The 25368-nt window shown below is 36.0% G+C and overlaps 1 protein-coding gene across 1 annotated transcript; it reads right to left on the bottom strand.

Moving 5' to 3' along the window:
• Window positions 1-1359: 1359 nt before the first annotated feature.
• Window positions 1360-14882, bottom strand: LOC149531762 (uncharacterized). The gene is made up of 3 exons (XM_089810043.1): window positions 14494-14882; window positions 12235-14068; window positions 1360-1781 (listed from the first exon to the last, which is right to left on the bottom strand). Exons 1-2 carry the CDS (start codon window positions 14497-14499, stop codon window positions 12914-12916), a joined length of 1161 nt encoding a protein of 386 aa, XP_089666169.1. The 5' UTR covers window positions 14500-14882; the 3' UTR covers window positions 1360-1781; window positions 12235-12913.
• Window positions 14883-25368: the final 10486 nt, after the last annotated feature.

Here is a 25368-nt window from a genome sequence, read left to right as displayed (position 1 = left end):
GGGCAAGATCGTTGGTTTCTCTCAAGAAGGGATTGCTGCTAGTAGCTATGCATTTTCATTTGATATATATTGATGCATTGTGATTCATGAATTATGACAACAACTAAGAAAGAGAATTGAATGCAAACCCTAATAGACGAAATAGGTCACATAGACCTCAAAAGCTTTTCATTTCAATATGTAATTCTTGTTTTTTGCAAATTAGAAGTCGAATGGGAATTGGAGCAATCCCACCTATTTAGTTGGAAGAACAAATTTCAATATTAGGGGGTGAATAGGGATACCAAATTTTATTTTTTCCCAATTCCAATTTTGATTTTGTGCACCCAAACACTATATTAGAATTTTTTCAGAATTACAAATTCCAATTCCAGCAGCCAAACAGGCCCCTTAGTGTTTACCTCTTGAAGATTGATCTTTGTCAACTTAAGACTTCTGAAGTAGAAATCAGCATTTCTCATTCTTGGTTAAATCATCATTTCTACATTTGATACGAATACGGTTATCCATATTTTGATTACAACTTGCAAATAAAATATCAAACTTAGCAAGAAATTAGGGAATTTTAAACACTCTAAAATGTTTTGAGAATTCTAACCCCCAATTTAAGTTCATCTCTAAATTATTTTCCTTTAAATTGGAATATGCCAAGAATATGTCCCAAATGATTTTAGGTGCGTGTTCAAAGGAATTCCATTTTCCTTTCCAAAGTAGTGCAACTTCCAAGAGCCATAAATTTTGACCTGTTGACTCAACTCACTGCTATAACAACTTTTTAGAAACCTCCCAAAGTGTTCTACAACATTTGTATGCCAAAGGCTTTAGTAAGTTGAGGTTTGACACCCTTTTTAGAGCCTCTGAAACCTTTAACACTGAGTTGAAAGTTTTTGTGCCCTCACCAAAACCAAACTTAATCTTGCGATAAAAATTTATTGGCCCACTTATATAAACAAAGTGAACCTCCAAGGAAAATTTAGGACATTCATTATTTAAATGAAAATTTTACTAAAAAGTAATTTTTTTAGAAATAGAACTCTCCACAAAGATCTAATTGAAAAACAAGACAATATTTCCGAGTCATGCAAAATTGCCCTTACATCTTAGATGAATGCTCGTGCATCAAGGCACTCTTTTACGGAGAAAAGGATAAACATGGTATGCAGAAGAACCTAATAGCTAAGCAGTTGCACATTATCTAAAAATCATTTATAGTCTACACGAAGTTATAAAAATGTCATTAGAACTTGTGGGTTCATGTCTAAAACAATCGCTCTTATCCATTTGTGTCGGTTATGCAAAAATCATAGTAATAGCCTCCTTCCAAAAAGAATAACATTTTAAGGCACAACACCGCAGATCTGGCATCAGTAAACATGCATTTAAATCTCAGAAATATTTCAGTTAACTAATCGAGTACCACCACGCCACTGCACACTGTAGTCAATGGATGACTTGTCTTTCCGCAAAAGCAGACTACACTGTCAGTTGCAAACAAAATAGGAATTTATTTTTCCAGTTCTTTAATGGCAATAATGTCATTTAGAAGATTCTATTCCTAAACGTAATGAATTTCCCCTCAATATGGGAATCGGGACCATTGTACATTCACAGCACCTCTACACATCAAGAAGACAAATATGAACAAAAAACGTATTTCTCAACATCTTCAAAAATTAGTGCCTTAGAAAGCTTTAGCAAGGATCATAGTATAATACTGAAGTACATATTCTGTTACATGAGCCTTCCTCTGCAAGCCAGATGTCAAAACAGTCACAGGGAGCCTGCAAACGAAGAACCAAATCAGGCTTCATACGATGCAAATGTCAGTTCAAACTTCCATTAACGGCACTTTGATAATATATGAAATCAATGCTCTTAAAAAGTCATCCCAATCAAAATTTTGTCTATTCTGATTGTTCAATAAAACAGATGTTGAGACAAATACCAACAACGCATCATAACTAAAAGTGGAAAAGAGGCAACTAAATAAAAATATATTCAAATCACTACTTGCCTTCAGAAATAACAAGAGCAAACAATAATTCAAATCACTACTTGCCTTTAGAAATAACAAGATCAAACAATATATTCAAATCACTACTTGCCTTAAGAAATAACAAGAGCTACACAGAGTGGATTAAGGAGCAATGATTTCAAACAGATTAATATTGACGAGGTTGAAACTCCAATCAAATACAAAGAGCAGCACGCAGCACACAAAACAATTAGATAACTGCAACCATGTCAGTACAGAGATAGAGACGGACCATGTCTTGACCGTGATCTTGAAAGTAACTGACCAAACAAAAATCCTCGTAAGTTGACAGGAAGCAGAACCATCTTCAACTTAGATGACAAATTTGCTTTACTGGATCTTGCGAGTTCAAAAATGGTTTTAATTTGGCATAAAGCTCAGAAAATGCCAGAATTAACAAATTCAACACTCAGGATCAACATCTAAGTTTGCTGCAACTTCCAGTATAAGGCTGATTATTAATTAACCTTTGCATAATAGTTCCCAGGTTGATAAACATATGATGCTGTTGGTGCAGAATACGTGTACAACTAGCCTACTTGTATGCAGTACAAATTTTCTAATCCCAACACTCCTAAAAGCTTGAACTATTCTATTTTCTTCCATGCATAAACACAAAAATAAGTTTTACTCGATTAAATAGCAAAACCTACATATCCCTGAACACCTGTGAAATTATAACTTAGTGTTATACAATAATCAAAGCACTGAAAATGCTGAACCTTCGCAATCCCATTAAGAATTTAGTCTTTACCATACACTGCCCTGGGGGACAGGTTTCCGAGTTGGGGGAACAAAGGGCCCTCAATTTCGGGGCGGCGAGGAACAAATTATATACTATAAACTATACATATGGTGCTTAAAATGCTAGTTATGAAAAGTTGTATCAGGACATAAAGTCGTAAAACAGTAAATTAGTAAATTAGAATTACTAAATGCTTGAACACTGAACATGGAATGTTGAACAATAAAATTTAAAATTGGTGAATCAGCAAATGGATATCATATGATAATAGATATCAAGAGTATGTGATCATGAAGATGATTACATTGAGTAGCATAATATCAAAACAAATATAAAATCAAAATGTAGTGGAGGAGGTCTCCAATCATCCTCAAGTGGTTGGCAAACTCATCATCACACGAACTACCAGACTCTCCTTAAGAGCCATGAAAGTAACACCAACCAACCCTATATCTAAAGCATCCTCACCTCATCAACTTGTGATGGCTCCTCTGGCTCTAAATGCCATCGTGTTTTTGGACTCTCCTTAAACATGCATGTCCTATAGTCAATGATACACAAAACACTATGCATAGCCACTAGATTCTCTGCTCTGAGAGGTAAATATGTTCCTCTTAAGAAAGTGGATGAAGCTATAAATAGACCAATTCCTCTAAGAAGCAAAAGAACTAAAAACTTGAGACAACAAGGGAATGGTTAGTGTGGTAATCATTGATTTTGGTCCATGACCAATGCACCACAAAATCAGATCCTCTTGTGCCATAGTTTTAATGCTTGCCTTTGTCACAGCCCTGTAAGAGTAGCAAATTTGGTCCACTTAGTACAAACCCTCCCAACAGTCTCAAAGTCATAAATCTTATCAATGAACCTAAAGAAACCACCCATCACCTCATCATCCTGAATTAGTATAACTCTACCAAGTATAGGCATGTACCACTTCGGATTCAATGCATAAACAACCATGTGTAAGGAATTGTTTAGGTTGTCCCCATTTGTGTTGAATAATATGCCCAATGTGCTCATTGTAGAGTGCTAAAGTGAGGTCTCTCTCTTTCACAACTACTCTCATTTGGCCAAGCATAGAATCAATACACTCATACACCTCTCCAAGGTTGGGTGCATACCCATCCCCATAGTTGATGACCTGAAAATTTGGACTGATGATAGAGACTTTGCTTGCATCACTACAAAATACTTCACTATCTCATTCACACTCCCCTGCTTTGTCTCGTACCCATCTCACTAAGTCTACTCATTCATCACAACCCTGAGTTGCAGTGACTTACAATTCAAGCATTCTATGCAAAAGAATAAAATAGGATGCATATCTTGTCTCAATTGGTTTCAAGAACTCCTTCGCGAAGCTCTTTGAAGAGTCAATGTGAAGTGTGGAGATTGTAGATATACATCTGGACATCTCTAGTATTGCTCTACACATCTCCCTTAATCCGGTCAATCTTCTCCATGTCCTTGAGAGCCATTGTTCATGACATGCGCACAACATGAAGTCCACCGAGCATGTCTATATTTTGCCTCAATTTGAAGGGTATTGCCCTTATTAATACAAACACACAGAACAGAATAGAGAAATAAACAACAAATTGCGAGAATCGAACAATTGCAAGAACCTAAAACTTGTTTTCTATCGTCTTCAATATAATGATATTACAATATTCAGAAATGTGACAACCACATGAGCATTCTCATTACAATAATATGCAAGCCAGAGCCACCATATGCACCATGAGAACTACGCTAGATAATCCTACGACCTTTAATCGTTCCTAGAAGGTTCTAGAAATTCTAAACTCTAGAATTTTAGACCAACCACCCCTAAAATGTTTTTATTTATCTTTTCTTACATTGGAATAGACTCCGAACAATCTTTGGAAACCAAATTAGTGTTTAACGAATTTTTACTTCTTCCACTTTATGTAGTGCAACTTCTTACTCGATTGGCTATTATAACTTTATTTTGAAAATGGCAAGAAGTGCTCTACAACAATAACTCACAAAATACCGATCAATCAAAGTTTGACCCCCCCTTTTGAGCCTCTAAAGCCTTCAAAACTTAGTTCAAATCGTTTTTACCCTTCTACCAAAACCAAAAAATATATATCTTTAAAACTAGGCTTGATCTTGCAATGAAACTTTACTGGTGGGCTGATATAACCAAAGTAAGCCTCCAAGGAAAAAATAAAAACATTCTGAGCTCAAGAAGAAAACTTCTAAAAATAGTGAAGTTCTAGAAATACTAACTCTTCACAAAGATAGCCCTTATTGAAAACTAGACAATATTTTTGGATGATGCAAGATTGCACTTACAACTAGAATGCTCCTACAACACCTTAATAAGCCTCCCTACAACTCTGCACACATGTTACATCTATTACTACTTGGACCACATTTTGTGGCCCAACCTCATCAATAGTTCTCCAAAGGATGCCAGGCTACAATCAGCATCCTTTTGATACCCTAAACAATCAACCACCAAAGAAAGAATGGGCTCTCCAAGCATGTAACTAAATATTGATGAGTCAACGGTGCCTAATGTTCGTCCACCTATCCATAATAATGTTGCATCCAAACTGCCCTCATGGTTTCTCTCGTTGAAATGATCTTAGCACGCCCTTTATCCAAGATTGTGGTCCTCAATTTGTGCTCACATGTTGGGACAGAAGATGGTCTTGCCCCATCCCAACCTCCTATCCCCACTATTTGCATCATCTCCTTATAGTGAGGAGATTGTGCTACATGAAATTGGATGCCATTGGAAAAAAAGAATCTGCCAATGGAATCCTTTGTCTACTCTTTCAAGTGCACATTAAACAAATCAGCTATGGGGTTACTTCCAATTTGCACCTTGCATTTCCCCTTGCTTTGTTGTGTTTCAACCATAGCACTATAAGTGGATGAAGGTCCTAAGGCTGCCCCTAGTAATGGTGTTGCTCTCTGCTGCGATCAGCTGCCCCTGTATTTGTTGCTCATGCAACTGCTGACTACTCTAAATTTGTTGCCTACCAGACACGGTAGTACGCATTGTTACCCATAATTTGCAAGCTCTCTCGTACTCCTTGAGTTGCCGAGTACTCTAATTTTTTTTGTTGGGGCAAGTTCGGCTGCCCCTGTATTTGTTGCTCATGCAACTGCTGACTACTCTAAATTTGTTGCCTACCAGACAAGGTAGTAGGCATTGTTACCCATAATTTGCAAGCTCTCGTACTCCTTGAGTTGCTGAGTACTTTATTTTTTTTGTTGGGGCAAGTTCTCACAAGTTTAACTCTCACATTTTTATAGACACAAAAGACCATGGGTAAATATGTTGATCCAGGTAAAACGCTAGTTCAAATAAGTTTTTCACATGTTTTTTCTATAAAACCATGCATTTTCTCTTCAAGATGTCAATTTTTTATTTTATACATTTTATAACTGAACTTTACAACAAATGTGTTTCTTTATGAGATTTTAATTTTTAGCTCTTTCTTAGTTGTTTTAATTTTTGCCTTGTTGAAAGTTTTGGGCTTGCCAAGTACTCTCCAAGTCCCAATCTGCAAACTACAATGGTATACCAAACCATTCTATACCACAACTGTTGCATTTTTCATTTCCTCATGCCACCATTTGATGGCGTTGAGGCTGTTATCCTTGCTGCAAACTGTCTGAGAGGAGAGTTGGGATCACAAGGACTTCTAGCCCACTCAGCCAATTAATAGCAGGTAGATTAAGAGATGCACCTATGGAACTAATTTCCCTTGTGGATTTGGCCCATGCTCACCCCCTAATTGGTGTCATCGTCATGCTCAGGTTCATAATCTGATTGGCTGACCTTCCATCTCATCATTACTTGTTTCATGACTGTGGAAGTGTCAAGGAAGCTCATTTTGACACTGCATTTCCCAAAATGAAAAAAAAAAATCAATAAACATGTAGTTTCAGCCTATGCCCTACTTTAAAATTTTAAAATTTTTAATTAAACAAGAATCTAGAAATGAAATAACTAAAAGAAATTGAAAAAAACCAAGAAATGTAAAACTAAAAGTTAAGAATTTTAAAACAATGAACATTCATTTGAAAATCAGAAAATAAAATAAAAAATCCGTAAGAAACCCTACGTTTTGCTTGAAAAATGTCTTCAAGAAGGTGAAAAATCTCCCTCCTCTTCTCCTTGCCCCTTGTTTACTCCTCTTTGACTTGCAATCATGCAATTCACTCCTACAATCACCTTTTCTCAGCTATTCACTCTTCTTCTTGCTGCTGTTGTGAACACATACAAATGAGAATATGAATAGAGATGAAGCTTGATAGTGTTTTGAAGGAACAAAACACAAGTGATGGGCCCCACATACCCCTAGGGTTGAAATAGAACCCAAGGAATTAATAAAAAATGCCCTTTTCTGCACTTTATTTTTGTGTCATGATGAGGGACGCTTGGGCGTTCTAGGAATGGTCAAGGGACACAAGTGCATCCCCCGAACCACTCCGATGATGCTGGAACAGCCCCAAATTTCCAACAAACAATGGTGCTTTGATGGGCATTGTTGGGGATGCCATCCCCACATCCCCGTCCTGGGAACCTAGGGATTTTGTTGGGGGGTAGGGGGACGTGTCCCTAAGGTACACTAGTACTATTTACAAATGATTGGTTCCTCATTTTTACAAGGATTACTGAAAATCACACTCCACCTGATGATGGACCAAAAGATGTATGCTATAGGATTTTTTTGGGGGGTAGGGGGACGTGTCCGTAAGGTACACTAGTACTATTTACAAATGATTGGTTCCTCATTTTTACAAGGATTACTGAAAATCACACTCCACCTGATGATGGACCAAAAGATGTATGCTATATGATGGGACCAAATGATGAGTGAAATCAAAAAAGTTGATTCATTACTCATTAATTTAAAAGATGCTGACAGGCCAAGTACTCGAGGAAAACAAAAGTGGAACCCTTCCTCATAACTCCCACACTAATGATGGGCCAAAAAAAGAATGAGTAATGAGTACAATCATTCTCAGGAGTTGTTGATGGACCAGACAAAAATGTGAAATCAATGGGCCAAAAGAAAATAAGTGTAATTTCCAGACATCATGTAGCAGTTAACAGGCAACTCGCACAGTTAATTAGATTACTGACCTATACGTTCTAACTCTTCGAGATGAAATTTCAACTGTAAGCAAGAATGCAATTAGTTCCTGAAAAGAACTAATAACCCTACACAAAATAGTCTGAATTCCAAAAACCTCGGTGATATAATTCATTAAAATATGATACAAAGGATAAAGCAATCAATGTTGCTAAGTGCCTCTTTTACCATTGGACTTCTACACAATTCAAAATAATTATTACAACTAACAACATTTTCTGATTGCAATGTTCTTAACAACCATAAATGAAGCACAAAAAATGCCAATACAAACAATTGGTAAGACAGATAGCCTGTCTTCTTCAAGAAAAACTGTTACAATAACTACATTCGTGATAAACGAAGCAATCCCTTGTTAAAGAGTTAAGATTAGCTAATAGTGGATTTAAAACACGTAATCAGAAGCAAGCTAATCAAGTGAGCAGAAGACAAATTAAGAGTTTACTTGGGAGAACTATGTTTAAATAATTTTTTGTTAAAGGGTTAAGATTAGCTAATAGTGGATGTAAAACACGTAATCAGAAGCAAGCTAATCAAGTGAGCAGAAGACAAATTAAGAGTTCACTTAAGAGAACTATGTTTAAATAAATTTTTAACAGTGCATCTTGGGCAGCCCAAGGAATGCAAGGGTTGTCTTTACTCCAAGACATTTTAGAAGTGGTTCATTACTAAAAATAAGGCAAACTGGGAAGCTATATGTCATGGCCTCACCCAATAACTGCTCAACCATTCTTTTAAGAAAAAACTAAATAAATTAAAATGCAATGGCATCCATATTAAATGCCTGTGTCAACGACTTGGTTAAACTAACAAATAGAATCTTGGCCAGAGATCCAAGTATCAGCAATTAAAACCAGCTATCAGCTAACAGACAGCAATCCATGTAGATGAAAAGGCATCAATTATCATAAATAAAAGACAGATTCCATTTTAAGGAGTTATGATTAATATAAAGGAAGACAGCTATTCCTTTTTAAGGAGCTATGATGAAAATAAAGGAAACAATACTCTTATTATGAAGAGCAACAGTAATCAAAATAAACATGATTAAGACACTTAAATACAATAATTTGTTTGGGTTGCGAAAAGGCATTTTTAAGAAAGCTTGTGTCCATCCCTTAAGAACAAACACCCCCAAGAACTGTCTCACTCCACAAGAGATAAAACTAAAAGTTATAGAGGCGAGAAGACCACGATGGAGAGAGCATCGTGCATATCAATTCAATTAGCATCTGTCATAATAAGGAGCAAGATAAATTCATAAGATATCAATCATCAGGCACGTAGATCGAAAGATCAGGCAATAGCACTCTAATCCATTTGTGATATGCATGAGATGTATACTCGATGCATGCATGATGAAGATATTATCTAACATATTTCTAATATGAAATGCTACTCATTCTAGATTCTTAAATTATTTATTTATTCTCCCAAGTTAACAATCATGTTGGGTGAGGAAGGGGATACATATGGAAGAACTACTATTGGGTACCCTCTGAGTAGCCCACCCCAAGTTGGATGTTATTTTCTTGGCTGGATGTTCTTGCCACTTATGGACCAAGGGTTGAGTTCTCTAGGTTGGATGCTCTACACCCTTGAGCTTAGTTGTGAATGGCCCAAAGCAACCTTTGTGTTATCCTCTGCAATCCCCTTGATGGTTTGTTGGTTGTGAAAACTGAAATAAACAATCATATAAAGAATAGAAGGAAATATGTTGGGGACAGGTGGTAGACAATAATTCCCCTAAATTAAGTAGATCAGCCCAAGGGATGAAATCATCATGGCATGTCCCTGCCACCTGCATGCCAAGTGGCAGGTTGTCTCGGTCAGCTGTTGCCCACTCGTGGGCTTAATTGGGCTGAAAAATCTTCCTCCACGACCTGGGTTCCCTCAAATTAAGTGGCTCAACCCAAGGGATGGAATCATCATGAGTTGTTCCTGCCACTTTTGGGCCAAGGGGTAGGTTGTTTTGGTCAGGTGCAGTGCACTCTTGGGCTTAATTGAGCTGAACAATAACCAGGCACCCTTTACAAATTATAAATCAATATGACATGGCGAAGAGATTTCAACTCTTGGGTTGAAGTTCTCTTATGTTAAGTACTATAAAAATAAGTTAAATACTATGGTGGATTTCTTTGTTATCGCTAAGGTTGATCAAAGACTCACAATATTGTACAGCCTTCTCACTTTGAAGTAAGTTTGAAGTGTGTTTTTATGGAACATTATGGCTCCCTTTCTATTCAGCAATAGAGGACATTAAAGCAATTTGGTGTTCTTATTTATAATGTCGTCAATGACTGAATATGAAGTTTCAGGAGCTATACTTGAATTACTTGGGATCTGTAAGTCTCTTACTTGAAGTAGATAGAAGTAGAATATGATGCAGCTGGTGTGGTGGTGTCTTCTTGTTGACCTGTTGGGAGTTGGTTGTAACATGGGGCTTCTATATTTTCCCAATGCTTTAATGATTGCTCATAACAGGAATGTACAGATAGATCCCTGACATAAATGTGTTGTAAATTGTAATAGATAGCTGTCTTGCTTTGGCTTTTTAGTTGCCAATCAATTACACTATTGGGTTTTCTGAATCCAATTTTTCTGTATAGGTTTCTCCTTGGCTTTAAAGCCACTATGCAGTACGACATTGTAACTCAGCAGGCACAAGTTGTTCTTGATACCGACCTAGCGATTTTGTTTGCAGAATGTTGGTCCCAAACCACTTCAGGGTTTTATCCACACACCCCTTTAAGACTGGAAATGGTGAAAAACTTGTAGAGGTGATAGATATTCATGGCATACATACATGGCAAATGTTAAGTCTGTGAAGTATTTTTGTGACAAGAGGCTAAAGTTCTTTAGGCCTACTACTCTGATTGGGAAAGGTTAGGCTTAATTTTTTGTTGCCACACAACAAAGGTTGGTTAAAGGTGTTCTTAGTAGCCACTGTGTAGGACAACATTGTAGCTCAGCTGGCACAAGGTGTTCTTGATACCTACCCGAGGATTTTGTTTGCAGAATGTTGGTTCCAAACCACTTCAAGGTTGTATCCACACACCCCTTTAGGACTGGAAATGGTGAATATTTTGTAGAGGTGATGGATACTCATGGCATACATACATGGCAAATGTCAAGTCTAAGATGCATTTTTGTGACGAGGGTCAAGTTCTTTAGGCCTACTACTGTGATTGGGAAAGGTAATGCTTGATTTAATGGTGCCCCACAACAAAGGTTCGTTAAAAGTTACCAATGAATATGCAATCCCAATATATTGTGATGAACTGGTACTTAAGTATAACAGAAAAGTTTAATTCGTGGTGTGCACTTCAGTGCCCTGGAACCAATAATTAAGCCTAGTGGCAATTTAGGGGATAAAACAACAGACTAGGGTGATACTGAAGCCTCTCTCATGGGTTGCTAGGGTGGATGTTAAATTATTGTCCGTGTAATAATTTCCTACTTGGTTGCATATGATTTTTGAGCTGTTGTCAAGTACATGGTATTCGTATGGTTTTTCCACAGAGGATACAATAGACTAGTAAGTTGTTAAGATCTCTAGGTTGGATTGCCAGGTTATGTGTCAAGTAGTTGTCTGTCTACTGGTCACTTGGTTTCATATGCTTTTGGTTGTTCTATCAGGTACCTAGTGCTCATTTGGTCTTTCTGGCTCATCAGGTAATCTATGCTCCATGCTCGCTATTATTTCTGTCGGAGTTGTGCGACTCGTGTGAGTTAGCCAGATCAATGGTTTCTTGGCTTCTACCCCTCAAGACCTTGTATTGGATTATGGCGGTTTCTACCTGCCCATGTAATAATGTACCATCAAATGATGACTTCAAAACTGTATGCTTATAACTATACATATACTGATGGTCTCTTTAGTAAGGACCCAAATAGATTTTCCCAACTAATTAATCAAAGAAACAATAAATGAAATGTAAAAATGTTTTAGATGAATTAAAGTATCCTATTTCAATGTTGTCATTAGCAATAAAGGATAAAAATGCTTTAAATGAATAACTGTTTCCTGTTCTAATATTGTTATTAACAACAAATGAATCACACAAGTTGCCAGTGCACAGAATTTGTGAACCAAAAAGCTAGTATTTTTCATGAAGTACTCCAAAGTCCTCAAATACAAATGGATTGCATAGATGTCAATAAAAACACTTTATCTGGTCCAATAAGCTTGTCTTTTTCAAGAATCTGAATGTGTTAACTCTGCAAAAATGCCATCTACCATATAATTATAACAAGACACCATATTGTTCCAAAATCCAAACTTAACAAAAGCTCGCTATACTTACATATTCAATAATCAATCCACTTCATATGCAAATACGAAGACCAAGCATCCTTGATTGAGGTCCAATGAGCAATAGCTAAAGCTTAAGATCCATTCAGCTACTGTAATAAGAATGAACAAAGCCTTGCAGCCCAAAAAGTAACCCATGTAATAAAAACAAGTGAGGAACTGGTCTGTATAATTATCACTGTCAAAAATCTGTATAATTATTACTGTCAAAATTCAGCAGGAGAATCTCCTTAAACAATATGAACTTGTAAAAGTATTACAGAACCATTATAGCACAGAGTTTCTTCCTCCTCGCCAAAAAGAATACCACCAAAATCACTTCAAAACCTCCGACATTAAGCTGGGTTGAATCCCAGCCCCGATATCTGAGAAACTTCAAGCTTTTAGCAGGTGTGTGTATTTGCTTGTTGTATGTATCATTGTACACAAAAATGAATTTCTGTCAAAATGCCACAAACTATAACCAATTTTCTCCTCATTATTCTAAGCATACATAGCGATGCCAGTTTCGAACCTTTTTTCCTCCACCAAGGCCGAAGCAATTCAATAGTTATACATATAATCACATGTCTATACGTCAATCCAAAATGAGAAAGGTTTAGCAACTTTCAAATATAACGAAAAGGTCCACTAACTTCTGCCCCTCAAAAAATTGAAGAAAAAACATGCCTTCAAGAAGAAGCTTTCACGGGCCTCCCTATAGGACCAGCAGGGGATGGTCCTTTGAACCCCTCTGTAACTTTATCATTCACACAGCAATGAAATGGAACAGGTCTCTCCTTTATCATCAAACACTTCGCACAGCTCTTAGAGCTATAATCAGAATTAAAACCAGTCCCTGTCATTCGACCCTGGAAAACATCTGTCACAAGATAAGGTTTCAAAAATTGACTTTGCATCTGAGAAAGATTCGAACCTCCGACATGAGAGGACCCATTGTGCATAGTATTAAGCCCGCTGAACAGCCCCGGCGAAACAACTGACGAAAACCCATTCTTATTGTATAACCCTAGCGAATTTTGAAGCACACTATCGGGCATGTAGGGAATACCCTGAGGATAGTACGCTGGGACAGCCCCTCGACCAGAATTGGAATTGTAATTGGAATACAGACCCATCAAGCTGGTTTCATCATGTTGCAACTGGTTTGATGGGAGTTTTAAAGATTGGAATCTCCAGTCCTCAAAACTAGCATTCGATTCGAGAATGTCATCTGATGGAAATTTTGAAGACAGGCTAGGCCAGTCTTCGTAGCTACCATTCTTGAGACCAGGCATATTCATCGCCATTGCTGCCTGAAACCTGGAGTTAGCTGAAGAATCTCGCCGCAAAATTGTTCTATCTGGCTTGCCCCTGCTTCTGGCCCACTTTGCCTTCTCTTCGACGCCGGAGTGTTCATGGCGTGGCGAAATATCACCCTTGGATGACTCAGATTCATCATACTCGTCGTGCAGGTACTCTACATCGCCATTACGCTTCCATCCTCCTCCACCACCTCCTCCTCTGCCTCCTTTCCTGTCCTTCTTAGATTTCTTGACAGACACCAAGAAATAACAATCCTTCTCTCTGTTAGGATTGTGCTGGTTCAAAATTATCCCAAAATTCGTATTCTCATTCACAGGCAATCTCTGCCGCTTTGTCCGTCTGCAAATGAAGACGATGGACTGTTGATTGGGAGGAATTCCCGTCAACTGAGCCACAGTAGCCTGAAACCGCCTGAATGCTAACAGAGAATGGACTCCAACGTGCCCCTTATCATATTTCTGATCCCCATCAAAATACACAAGCGGGTATGCTGTTGGGAAGTTCTCCATCATTACTTCAGACTGCCCAAAACCAAAAAAGAGATATAAAACAGCTGGTTCCAGATAAATCCCCTATAAATCTCAGAAAAACTTAGGTATCAAGAAGGACTTAAAATTGATACAGTGCCAAAAAAAAGAGATCTCTCGTAATTTATACAATGTAATCTAACAATGAAGGCCTATGTGGGCATTTTAAGGCGGCGAACAGGGAAATGCAATCGACACGCCACTAACAAAACAATTATGCAAGAAACAAAAGAAAAAGCATTCGAACCCAATTCCACAACCAAAACTCGTCATTGCAGCATGTCCCAAATCTCAAAAAACACAATTCCTATTCGCAATTCTGACACCCACAAAGCGGTTTCTGCAGATAAAAGAGGAAACAACAAATATTCCTGAAATTCCACCTACAAAAATGAAATATGTTCCAACTACTGGCTTACCATCATACACGAATGTTGGTGTTGAGCTGGATTCGAAGCAGCGCCCTCCGAAAGAGGAAAAATCTCTGTGAAGGAAGCAGAACGGTCTAGACCTAGAAGAGATTTAAGTCTAGACCTACACGAACGAAATTAATTACAAAATTTCTATTTATATCTCGCTGTCAAAACTCACCGCTCCGAAAATTAAATCTGGATAACTATTTACACGACCATTGTCCGTTTTTTTGGCCTGGCTTATATATATATATATAGGTTTCCTTTTACACGAGATGGTGACGGCGGTGGGTGTTTAAGTTGGTCGTCATTTCCTTATCGCAACTAAGGCGGTGGGAAATCTTCTGTAATTTGCCATTAAAATTTCATACAAGCACAAGTTTTACCCGCGGCCCGCGCGGGTCAAGCTTTTGAGGTGTTATTCTAGATTTTTAAATTCACCCAATTTTTAGGTTTTCAGTGGATTATTGTTTTTTTCCGTTTTGCGTGTAGGTGACGTTTCTTGCCCTCCAAGAAATGTTTGCAGCCTTGAAAATATTTTCTCATCCTTCATTTACTTAGGACTTATATTTTCTCGTCCTTCATTTATTTAGGACATCCTTCATTTGTTTAGGACTTTATAAACATATATAATGATCAAATTATATTTATATTTTGTTATAAAAAAAAAATTGTGTTGTAATTTTTGGATAAGACTTTTGTAATAATGTCAAGATTATTGTCATAATGAGCAATTTGTCTAAGAATGATTATTCTTTCCACAAATTTTCTTTCACCTTCTTTTCTATCTTATCTTGAAAATTATCTTTTTCCTCGTGTCTAGCTCTTCCACCACACTCTAAGCTCAATCATTTTATTAGTCCCTGCCTTAAATAAGGCACAAAGCTAATGTTCTCATTAAGCCTAATGGCATTCATTTTTTTAGCATAAATAAACTACTAAGGTTTGAGCCATTGTATTTTTAAATTCATTTTTCACATTTAAAATCCTTATTTCTAATTGGCCCTGACTAATGTCCTTGACAAATATAGTAATTTTAGGAATTGAAAAAAACAAAAAAGGATGTATTAAATCTTTAACTGGACAACAAGCGACAATGTGATCCAAACTTCAGGTATGACTGGCAACTTGTCCTTTCAAGACATGTAGTTATCAAATATATTGCAAAGTATGCAACAAAAGCAGAGAGAAGCTCTGAAACATATCAACAAATGTTGATGTGTCTTTCAAATCTTGAAAATCCTAATGATTTAGCATCACGGGCATATCGAAAGCTTTTAACGGAGACAGTTATAGAAAAAGATATTGGATCTCAAGAAACATGTCATATGTTATTAGAACTTTTGTCGGTGGAGTGTAGCAGAAAGTTTATTAATCTAAATGTCTCAGGTGAAGTTTTCAAACCCATGGTAATCAATGATGGTTGAAATGAGGAAGAACTCACAAAATCTTTTGTTGATGGTTATAAAACAAGACCACTTTGTATGGAAGGTATCAGTTTGATTGATGCAACAAGGTCTTGGTTGTATAATCCTAAAAGAAGAGGAGATAATAAATGGGGGCCAAGAAAGAAAGCAACTCTTGTTAGAGTTTTCCCTAGGTATTTTTCTATTCCTCCACGAGATTATGATAAGTGGGTGGACTTTTGTTTGTCTAAGTTTATACTATACAAACCTTTTCGTAATGTTGAGAGAGACATTGATCGTGATGATGATACTATAGTAGCAAATTGGGACTCACTCAACTATAATCCTTGGCATGTCCAAAGGAAAGAACATGCACAAAATAATGAACCTTCAAGTAATTCAGAGATAGAAGATAACAGAGCCATTCAAGAAAATACTGCAGAACATGAGTGCAAAATAATATCTGGGTTACATTGTGGTCAACATATGCCAATTTTTGAAATTGATATGGTGGGAAGAAGAGATATTGATAGAAATACAAATTGGTGCAGTGAATATCAAAGTGAAGAGGAGACAATCTGAGCAATAAATTTCATACCTGAAATGAAAAAGCATGGATGTCTTATGTATGATGACATTCCACAGTGTATCAACTTTACAACTCTCAATCACAAGCAACAAAAGGTAGTCGACATTATTTCAACACACTACCATAGCAATCAAGTGGGAAACCCTTTATTTATGATAATTCAAGGAACAATGGGAATGTGAAAGTCTTATCTAATTAGTGTCATCAATCAATCTCTTCAGATGGCATCGATGACAAATCCTTCTCCTCTTCTATTGCTTGCACCAATTGGAGTTACAACTTTCAATATAGGAGCATCTACCATTCATTCAAAGTTGCGGATTCTAATTACAGATTTTGCCCAACTACAAGGGATAAGACTTACAAGCTTTCAACAAGAGATGGAAAATATCAAATATATTTTGATGATGAAATGAGCTTCATTGGCCAGAACATGCTGGAAAATATAGCTAGTAGACTTAGACAAGCCTTCCTATATAAAGTAGACAAGCTTTGGAGGTACTCCTTTCCTTACATCACATGGTGTTCTTAATGTCTCCTAATTCTTATTAACATTGGTCATATAGAATGCATATCTTTTGATTTTACTTTATGTACGTAACTAAAAAATTTGCAACTATCTTTTACATGTATCTATTATTTTAGTTGGTGATTTGGGGAAATTACCTCTTGTTAATGATAGACCAGCATATGATAGCAATAGGTGGGCAAAGTTATTATGGCAGGAATTCAAGACAATGGTTACACTAGATAAAGTATTTAGGTAAGATGGAGAAAATATCCAACAACAAAGATTTCGTCAGCTTCTCACAAATGTGAGAGATGTGAATCCACAAAAGATGACAAGAACACCTATAAGATTAGATGTTGTAAGCAATGATGAGTTTGATGAGACGGTGCATTTATTCTCTACAAATGACAATGTTCATAACCATAACATGAGGACGTTGTATTCTTTAAGACATCCAGCTGCATGTAGCCTTGCAACCAAGTCAAGTAATTGTAATAGAAATGAAGATTTATCAAGCGAAGAACTTGATATTGAGTTATTGATAAGTAACAATGCAAGAGTGATGTTGACTACAAATCTATGGATAGAAGTTGGTCTTTTGAATGGATCGTTGGGATATATCAGAAATATTGCCTACAAACCAGGAACTACTCCACCTGAGCCACCAGCATATGTTACAGTTGAATTTGATGATTACTCTGGAGTACCATTTGATGATCACCATCCAAACATGATACCAATAGCACCATTGCAAAGGGGTAGGACCTTCCAACTACCATTAAGGTTGGCATGGGCATTGACTATTCACAAATCTCAAGGGCTAACTCTTTCAAAAGCCACAATTGACATAGGTCCAAGAGAAAGAGCAGGATTGACATTTGTGGCCATATCTCATGTTAAATCACTGGAAGGTTTGAGGATAATGCCACCCTTTACATATGACCGCTATGAGAAAATGAAAAGTGGGAAACAACTTTCAAAGAGAAAAGTATAAGAATGTAGACTGAGAAGTCTTGAAAATCATTGATGTTTTCAAAAATATTATTTAATAATAAAGATTTATGTGTTCTACTACATTATGTGATCATCATCATGAGCTATTATTTTGTTATTCTTATTATTTACATTGATAGTTCATATTCCATAGTTAATGACAACTATAATTGGATATGCTCAATCCAACATGATAACCTTATTATTTGCACATTTTAATGGTTGCAAGTACCATTAGGCTGAAATTTCATTATGCTAATTCTCTAATTTGTAAATTTAACTATGATCATTAATTGGGTCCTCAAATTAAGGTAGCTTTAATATTAATTCAAATTATAAAGACATTCTTCAATTAAAATAAACCATAATGATTGTACTTCATGACTTTCAACTAATACATTGCTACTCAATATTTGAAAACTATGTTTGTCTATTCTTCAATATCCATGAATGGTCATAATATTACCATGTTTCAATACCCAAAATTTTATTACAAATTTTAATACAATTTGGTTTCTATATTCATTTTCTCCACAATTGATTATACTAAGTGACCTATTATATTTTTTCAAAACCATTATTGATTTAAAATTTATATCCCTCTAATTAAGTATCCATTGGTTCTTCTTTTTTATTGGTGCTAATGCTTTCTAAATTTTTTTCCATGATTTTTTTTTAGGCATGGTAGCCTCTAATAGACAGTCAAGCATTTTCGACATAAGCCCAACTTCTTTTGTAGGATCAAATCATTTTTTTGAGATAGAGTTTCAGAAGTGTGCATGAATAATTAAACAATGTTGTAGAACTATGGTAAAAGCACTTGAGAATGCAACTTTATCAATTGATCATGTACAAGAGATAGAGATAATGGAGATGGAAGATGTTTCCAAATACGTACGCAACACATATGCAAAAGTAGATGTGTTTCCACCCATGATGAAAGAGGTCTATGATGATCATATTATGAACAAAGGTCGTAATATGATTTTAATCTCTAAAGAATATGTGATGTACTTACATCAGTATGGAGAACAATACACATGGTCCATATGATGATTTCACATCTTTCAATTTTTCACTTTTTACTTTATCTAGATAATTGTACAAGGAGATATAGTTCTCCTTTCATCTATGTATTAGAATAATAAATAAATGATTTAATTTTTTAACTCAAATTCTTCTCAACTATGCATGCAAATATTTGAAACATTTTTCCTTGACCTTTGTGTTTGTATTATTAAAGCTTTTATGTATGAGATATATCATTAATATGTTGATCATTAAATTATGTATAAAATTGATGTGTTATTTCTAAATATTAACCTACTCTAAAGCATAATATTCATTTTATACTCATTTTAAGTGTAATCATTACCTCAATAATATTTAGTAGCCCTTCATTGTACACTATTCATGCTAAGCATAATTAACATTAATCAATGGTCTATTTATAAATGTAACTGATAAAATTATAAAACTACTTAAAGAACATTGTAATCCTTATATTGCTCTATTATGCTAAGAGGCATGTGTAACAAGAACAAGCTACCCTCCTAAATGTAACTCTAAACTTAATACTAACCGTAACTCTAACCGTGGTCCTACATTTTCCCCTAACCCTAATCCTAACCATAATTATAATTCTTTGTCTACTCCTAACTCAAACTATAACCCTAATTGTAACTTAGATTTTAATAGTAACTCATATTCTAACCCTAAACCTAACCCTAAGCCTTCTCTACTCCTATCTCTAACCCTAACCCTACCCCTACCCCTCCCCCTAATACTAACTATAACTTTAACCATGGTCCTACTTTTACCCTTACTATAATCCTAACTCTAATTTTGACTCTAACCCTAACTCATAGTCTAACCCTAAACCTAAACCTAAACCTAATCCTGACCCTGACCCTGACCCTAACCCTAACCCTTTATGTACCCTTATCTCTAACCCTAACTATAATCCTAACCTTTACCTTGACCCTATCTCTAACCCTAACCCTAACCCTAATCCTAATCCTAACCTTAACCTAACCCTAACCCTTTCTTTACCCCTATCTCTTACACTAACCCTAACCCTAACCCTAACTCTAATCCTAACATTAACCCTAACCCTAACCCTACCCCTACCCCTAACTCTAACCCTAAATATAACTCTAACTCTAAATATAACTCTACCATAATTAGAATATAACCCTAACCCTAACTTTAATGCTGACTAAAACCCTAACCCTAACCCTAACCTTAACCTTGACTCAAACTCGTACCCTAACCTTAACCCTAATGTAACTCTATATATAACCCTAACTCAATATATAAACCTAACCCTAACCATAACCCTAAATCTAACCCTTTCTCTACCCCTTTGTCTACCTCCAACCGTAACCCTACCCTACCCCTAACTCTAACCATTAATCTAACTCTACCATAATTATACTTTAATATTAACCCTAGCCCTAACCCTAAATATAACTTTAAACTTGACTCAAAACTCTAACCTTAACCCTGACTCTAACATTAACCCTAACTCAAACTGTAACCATAACATTAAATATATTTATAACTCTAACCCTAACCCTAACTGTAATTCTAACCCAAACTCTAGCTCTAGCTCTAACTCTAACTCTAACTCTAACTCTAACTCTAACTCTAACTCTAACCCTAACTCTAACTATAACCCTAACCCTTACCCTAAGTGACACAGGGTAGACCAGGAGTAACTAAGGCCAATAGGCACACTTAGCTACCCAAACCACCATGCAAGAGTTAACACAACAGAAGCAAACACAAAAGAGAACAACACCATAGAGAGAGAGAGAGAGAACAATATTCTTTATTGATTCATGAAAATATCATCATACATGCCTAGCTATAAGGCCTTCTAGGTTATGACCAGATACAAAATACATTCAAATCCAAGATCCAGCTTCAAGTTCCAATTTCCATAAATTGTCTACCCTCCATCCTAATTAAGACTCTACCCAAGACCCCTACTTATACTAATCTAAGCCACAAGTTGGTCCAAAATGCTAAAAGCTAAAATTGAATACTTGAAGAGCCACAAGTCGACCTGCATCAACAATTAAATGTCCATAAATTGATATCCAAGAAAAATCGCGATATCTCCTAGCTCCGAGTGAATTAGAACTCACACTTTGAACTATGGATAGTACTTTAGGTCCTCTACAACCCCTTAAATGTACAAAGGTTGATTTGCCAATGATAAGTGCACATCCATCCCGAAAGTCAAGCATAGAAAACTATTGCACAAAACTTCCAGAAATCGATACTCTGGGAGAATTGCCATATCTCCCAACTTGTGAGGAATTAAGACTTGTACCTTTGACACAAGAAAGTACTCTAGGCCCTATTCAATCCCTGAAATGTGCAACCTCTCATCATTGAGAAAAATCAGTTACATGGTCTACAACAAGCACTCAGAAACTAGAAAACACAGTTTCAACAACAAGGTAAAAACTAAAAACATGTAGGATAGCAGTACAACCCAGGATGCTCTTGCATCAGACAACCAGGGTTAGAAGAAATGATTCTCCTGAATCATTGAGATGTCACAACCTAAGTCGAATCCAACTCAGATTGAGAAATCCATGAAGCATCTTCCATAGGTCTGTTTTTCCACTTCACCAGATATTCATAATAATCTTTTCCCCTTGTGCTCTTACTAACTCTCTGATCCAATATCTATTCAACTTCTTCAATCTACTTCTTAGGATAATCCTCTGATATAATAACTTAATCATCTAACTCATGATACTTGTATAAATCAACAACATTGAATATAGGACATATATCCATGTCATCTAGTAACTCAATTTCATAGGTGTTTCCACTGTCAAACTTCTTCAAGATCTTACAAGGTCCAAACTTCTTCATCTTCAGCTTACTGTATGTTCCAATAGGAATTCTTCCTTTCTCTAGATGAACCATCACCTGATTAACAACTTGAAAATCATGATGTCTTCTAGACTGATCAGCATTCTCTTTATACTTCTAATTACTTTGTTCTATCCTCAACTTCACTTCCTTATGTAAAGATTTCATAAAATCAACAAATTCTTCTCTTGCAACACTTCTCTTTTCTTCACCAGTAGTATCTCTCAAATATGATACCCCTCTAGGCTTCACTCCTGTAACAATCTCAAAAGGTGTCTTCCCTATACTCCTTCCTATTCATAGAATTATTATATGCAAATTCAACTCGTGCCAATACCATCTCCCAATTATTTGGCTTATTTCCAACTAAACATCTCAACAAATTTTCCAAGCTTCTATTCACAAATCTACCTATCCATCTGTTTGTGGATGGAATGTAGAACTAAACTTCAACTCAGTACCCATATTCTTCGACAAAGTCTTCCAAAAATAACCAACAAACTTACTGTCTCTGTCAAAAATAATGCTTCTCAGTAATCCATGCAATCTCACAATCTCTTTAAAGAAAAGTTCAACAACATGCTCAGTATCTGATGTCTTCTTGCATGGTATGAAATGATCCATCTAAGAAACTTTTCCCACTACAACAAATATGGAATCATACCCCTTCACTGTCTTAGGTAATCCAAGAACAAAATCCATATTGATGTCACTCCAAGGTTTCTCAGGAATAGTAATAGGTGTTTACAAACCAGTATTTTGACTCACTCCTACAATTTGATAAACTCCACAACTCTTTGCAAGTTTTTGAACATCCTTATACATTTGTGGCCAATAATACTTCTCTTTCAGCAAACTTAATGTCTTATCAATTCCAAAATGTCCAATCAATCCACCACTATGCATTTCCTTAATCAGATTTAGCCTCATAGAACTTCTAGGAGTACACAACTGAATACATTTGAACAACATAACTTTTTGAATGAAATACTCATCGTACTTACTTATGTGATCTGTCATATTTAGTGCTCTACACTCTCTCCACACCTCAGAAAAATCAATATTATCATCATACAACTCTTTTATTTCATCAAAACCAAGAATTTCAACCTTCATTTCAGTCAACAAAGAACATCTTCTACTTAATGCATCAGCAACTCTGTTAGTAACTCCACTCTTGTGCTTAATTACAAATGTAAAATTCTGCACTCAACCCACTTCACATGTCTCTAATTCAACTTATGTCAACTTTCCAAGTACTGTAAAGCTTTATGATCAGTATACAACACAAACTCCTTAGGAATCAAATAATGTCTCCACTTCTTCAATGTTTGAACAATAGCATAAAATTATTGATCATACACAGAATACTTCCTTTTAGCATCATCAACTTCTCACTAAAGAAAGTAACAAGTTTACCTTCTTGACTTAATACAGCTCCTATTGCATTACCACTTGCATCACATTCAACTTGAAATACTTTGTTGAAATCAAGCAAAGCCAATACAGGTAATTCAACAACCTTTTGTTTCAAAGTCTCAAAACTCTTATTAGCTCCATGTGTCCACTTGAATTCCTTTTTATCTCCCCTCATTGTCTCAGTCATAGAAATACAAACAACATTGAAATTCTTTTTAAACTTTTTGTAAAAACTAGCCAAACCATGAAATGATCTTACCTCACCCACATTCTTAGGTGTAGGCCACTCCAAAATTGCTTTAACCTTCTCATGATCCATCTTCAATCCATCAACTAAAATCACAAATCCCAAATACACAATCTCCTCTTGAATAGAAGAACACTTTTTCAAATTAATCAGCAACTTTTCCTCTTTCAACCTTTGTAATACTTGTCTAATATACTCAAGATGTTATTCCTTAGTCTTACTAAATATCAAAATATCATCCAACTAAACAATCACAAACTTACCCAAGAATCTTTTTAGAACTTCATTCATCAACCTTTTGAAAGTACTAGGTGCATTAGTCAAACCAAAAGGCATAACCAACCATTCATACTGACCATCTTTTGTCTTGAAAGTAGTCTTCCATTCATCACCTTCTCTGATTTTGATCTGATGATAGCCACTCTTCAAATCAATCTTGGTAAAATGCTTTGCTCCACTCAAATAATCCATTATGTCATCCATCTTCATCATAGGAAACCTATATTTCACTGTGATTTTGTTAATAGCTTTGGAATCAGTATACATTCTCCATTATCCATTCTTTTTAGGTGCTAATACAACAGGTACCACACATGGACTCAAATTTTCTCTGATCAAACCTTTCTACAACAATGCATGCACTTGTCTGTTAAGTTCTTTATTCTCTATAGGTGGCAATCTATATGGTGCTTTGTTTGGCAGACTAGCTCTAGGAATCAGATCCATACAATGACTTATACTTCTTATTAGGGTAAACCATCAGGAATATCCTTAGCAACAATATATTTTTACTCATTCAACAATTCAGCAATTTCTGCTCTCACTCTGTCATTACCAACTTCTGCTACTCAGTCATTACTACCAGCACTCGGTCCTCTAGGAACTATAGCAAAAAAAAACTTGATTCTTCTTTACTTCATTTTCAAATTGCTTTTTATTAACTATGCAAACTTTTATTGCAATACAACTAACCTCGTTTGGACTTTCAATCAAAGTAAACAATATTTGTTTCTTCCCATTTACCCAAAAAGTATATTGATTCAATCTTCCATCATACACAACATATCTATCATATTGCCAAGGTCTACCCAACAAAATACGACAAAAATCCATGGGCATAATATCACACAAAACTTCATGAGAGTAGTGTCCAATTTTGAACTTCACAATACATTGCTCACTTACCAATATCTTATGCTCATCTTTGATCCATGAAACATGATAAGGTTTGGGATGTTTCAGCCTCTGCAACTATAACTTTGTAACTAGCTCTTCTGATGACAAATTTGTTGAACTTCCACTATCAATGATCACCTTGTAGCATTTTCCATCCATCTTACGTCTGGTCTTGAAAAGACTTCTTCTTAGGACAAGTTCCTCATCACTTCCCTTATTATATAAGGTTCTCACCATCATATTTTCTTCGGCATTGGGTCCACTTGGTGAACTCTCAACGTCTCCTTAAATCACAATATTTCTATTATTTCGCCCACTTTCAAAAGATCTGCATTCAAAAGATCTATGTCCTTTTTTACCACATCTAAAACAATTACCATGATAACCACCTCTAGGATAAGAATTACCTCTTCCTCCGTAAGATCCAATATCTCCTTGGTAAGAACTACCACCTTTCCACTCAATCTTGTATTTGTCATCATTCTTCCATTCATATTTTCCTTTATCATGTACAGAACTATCAAATTTGCCACCTTCTTCATAAGATCTCCCTCTGCCTCTCTAGAATCTACCACCTCTACCTCTTTGTCTTTGTTCATGCTTCTTTGTCAAGATCTCCTTATCTTTCAAGGCATATTGATATGCT

The sequence above is a fragment of the Cupressus sempervirens genome, chromosome 11 (assembly GCF_028749045.1).
Source record: "Cupressus sempervirens isolate cs-2001-9-10 chromosome 11, ASM2874904v1, whole genome shotgun sequence".
NCBI classification, from domain to species: Eukaryota; Viridiplantae; Streptophyta; class Pinopsida; order Cupressales; family Cupressaceae; genus Cupressus; species Cupressus sempervirens.
The sequence above is the reverse complement of the archived record's forward strand: the minus strand, read 5'-3'. Positions and strand labels throughout refer to the sequence as shown.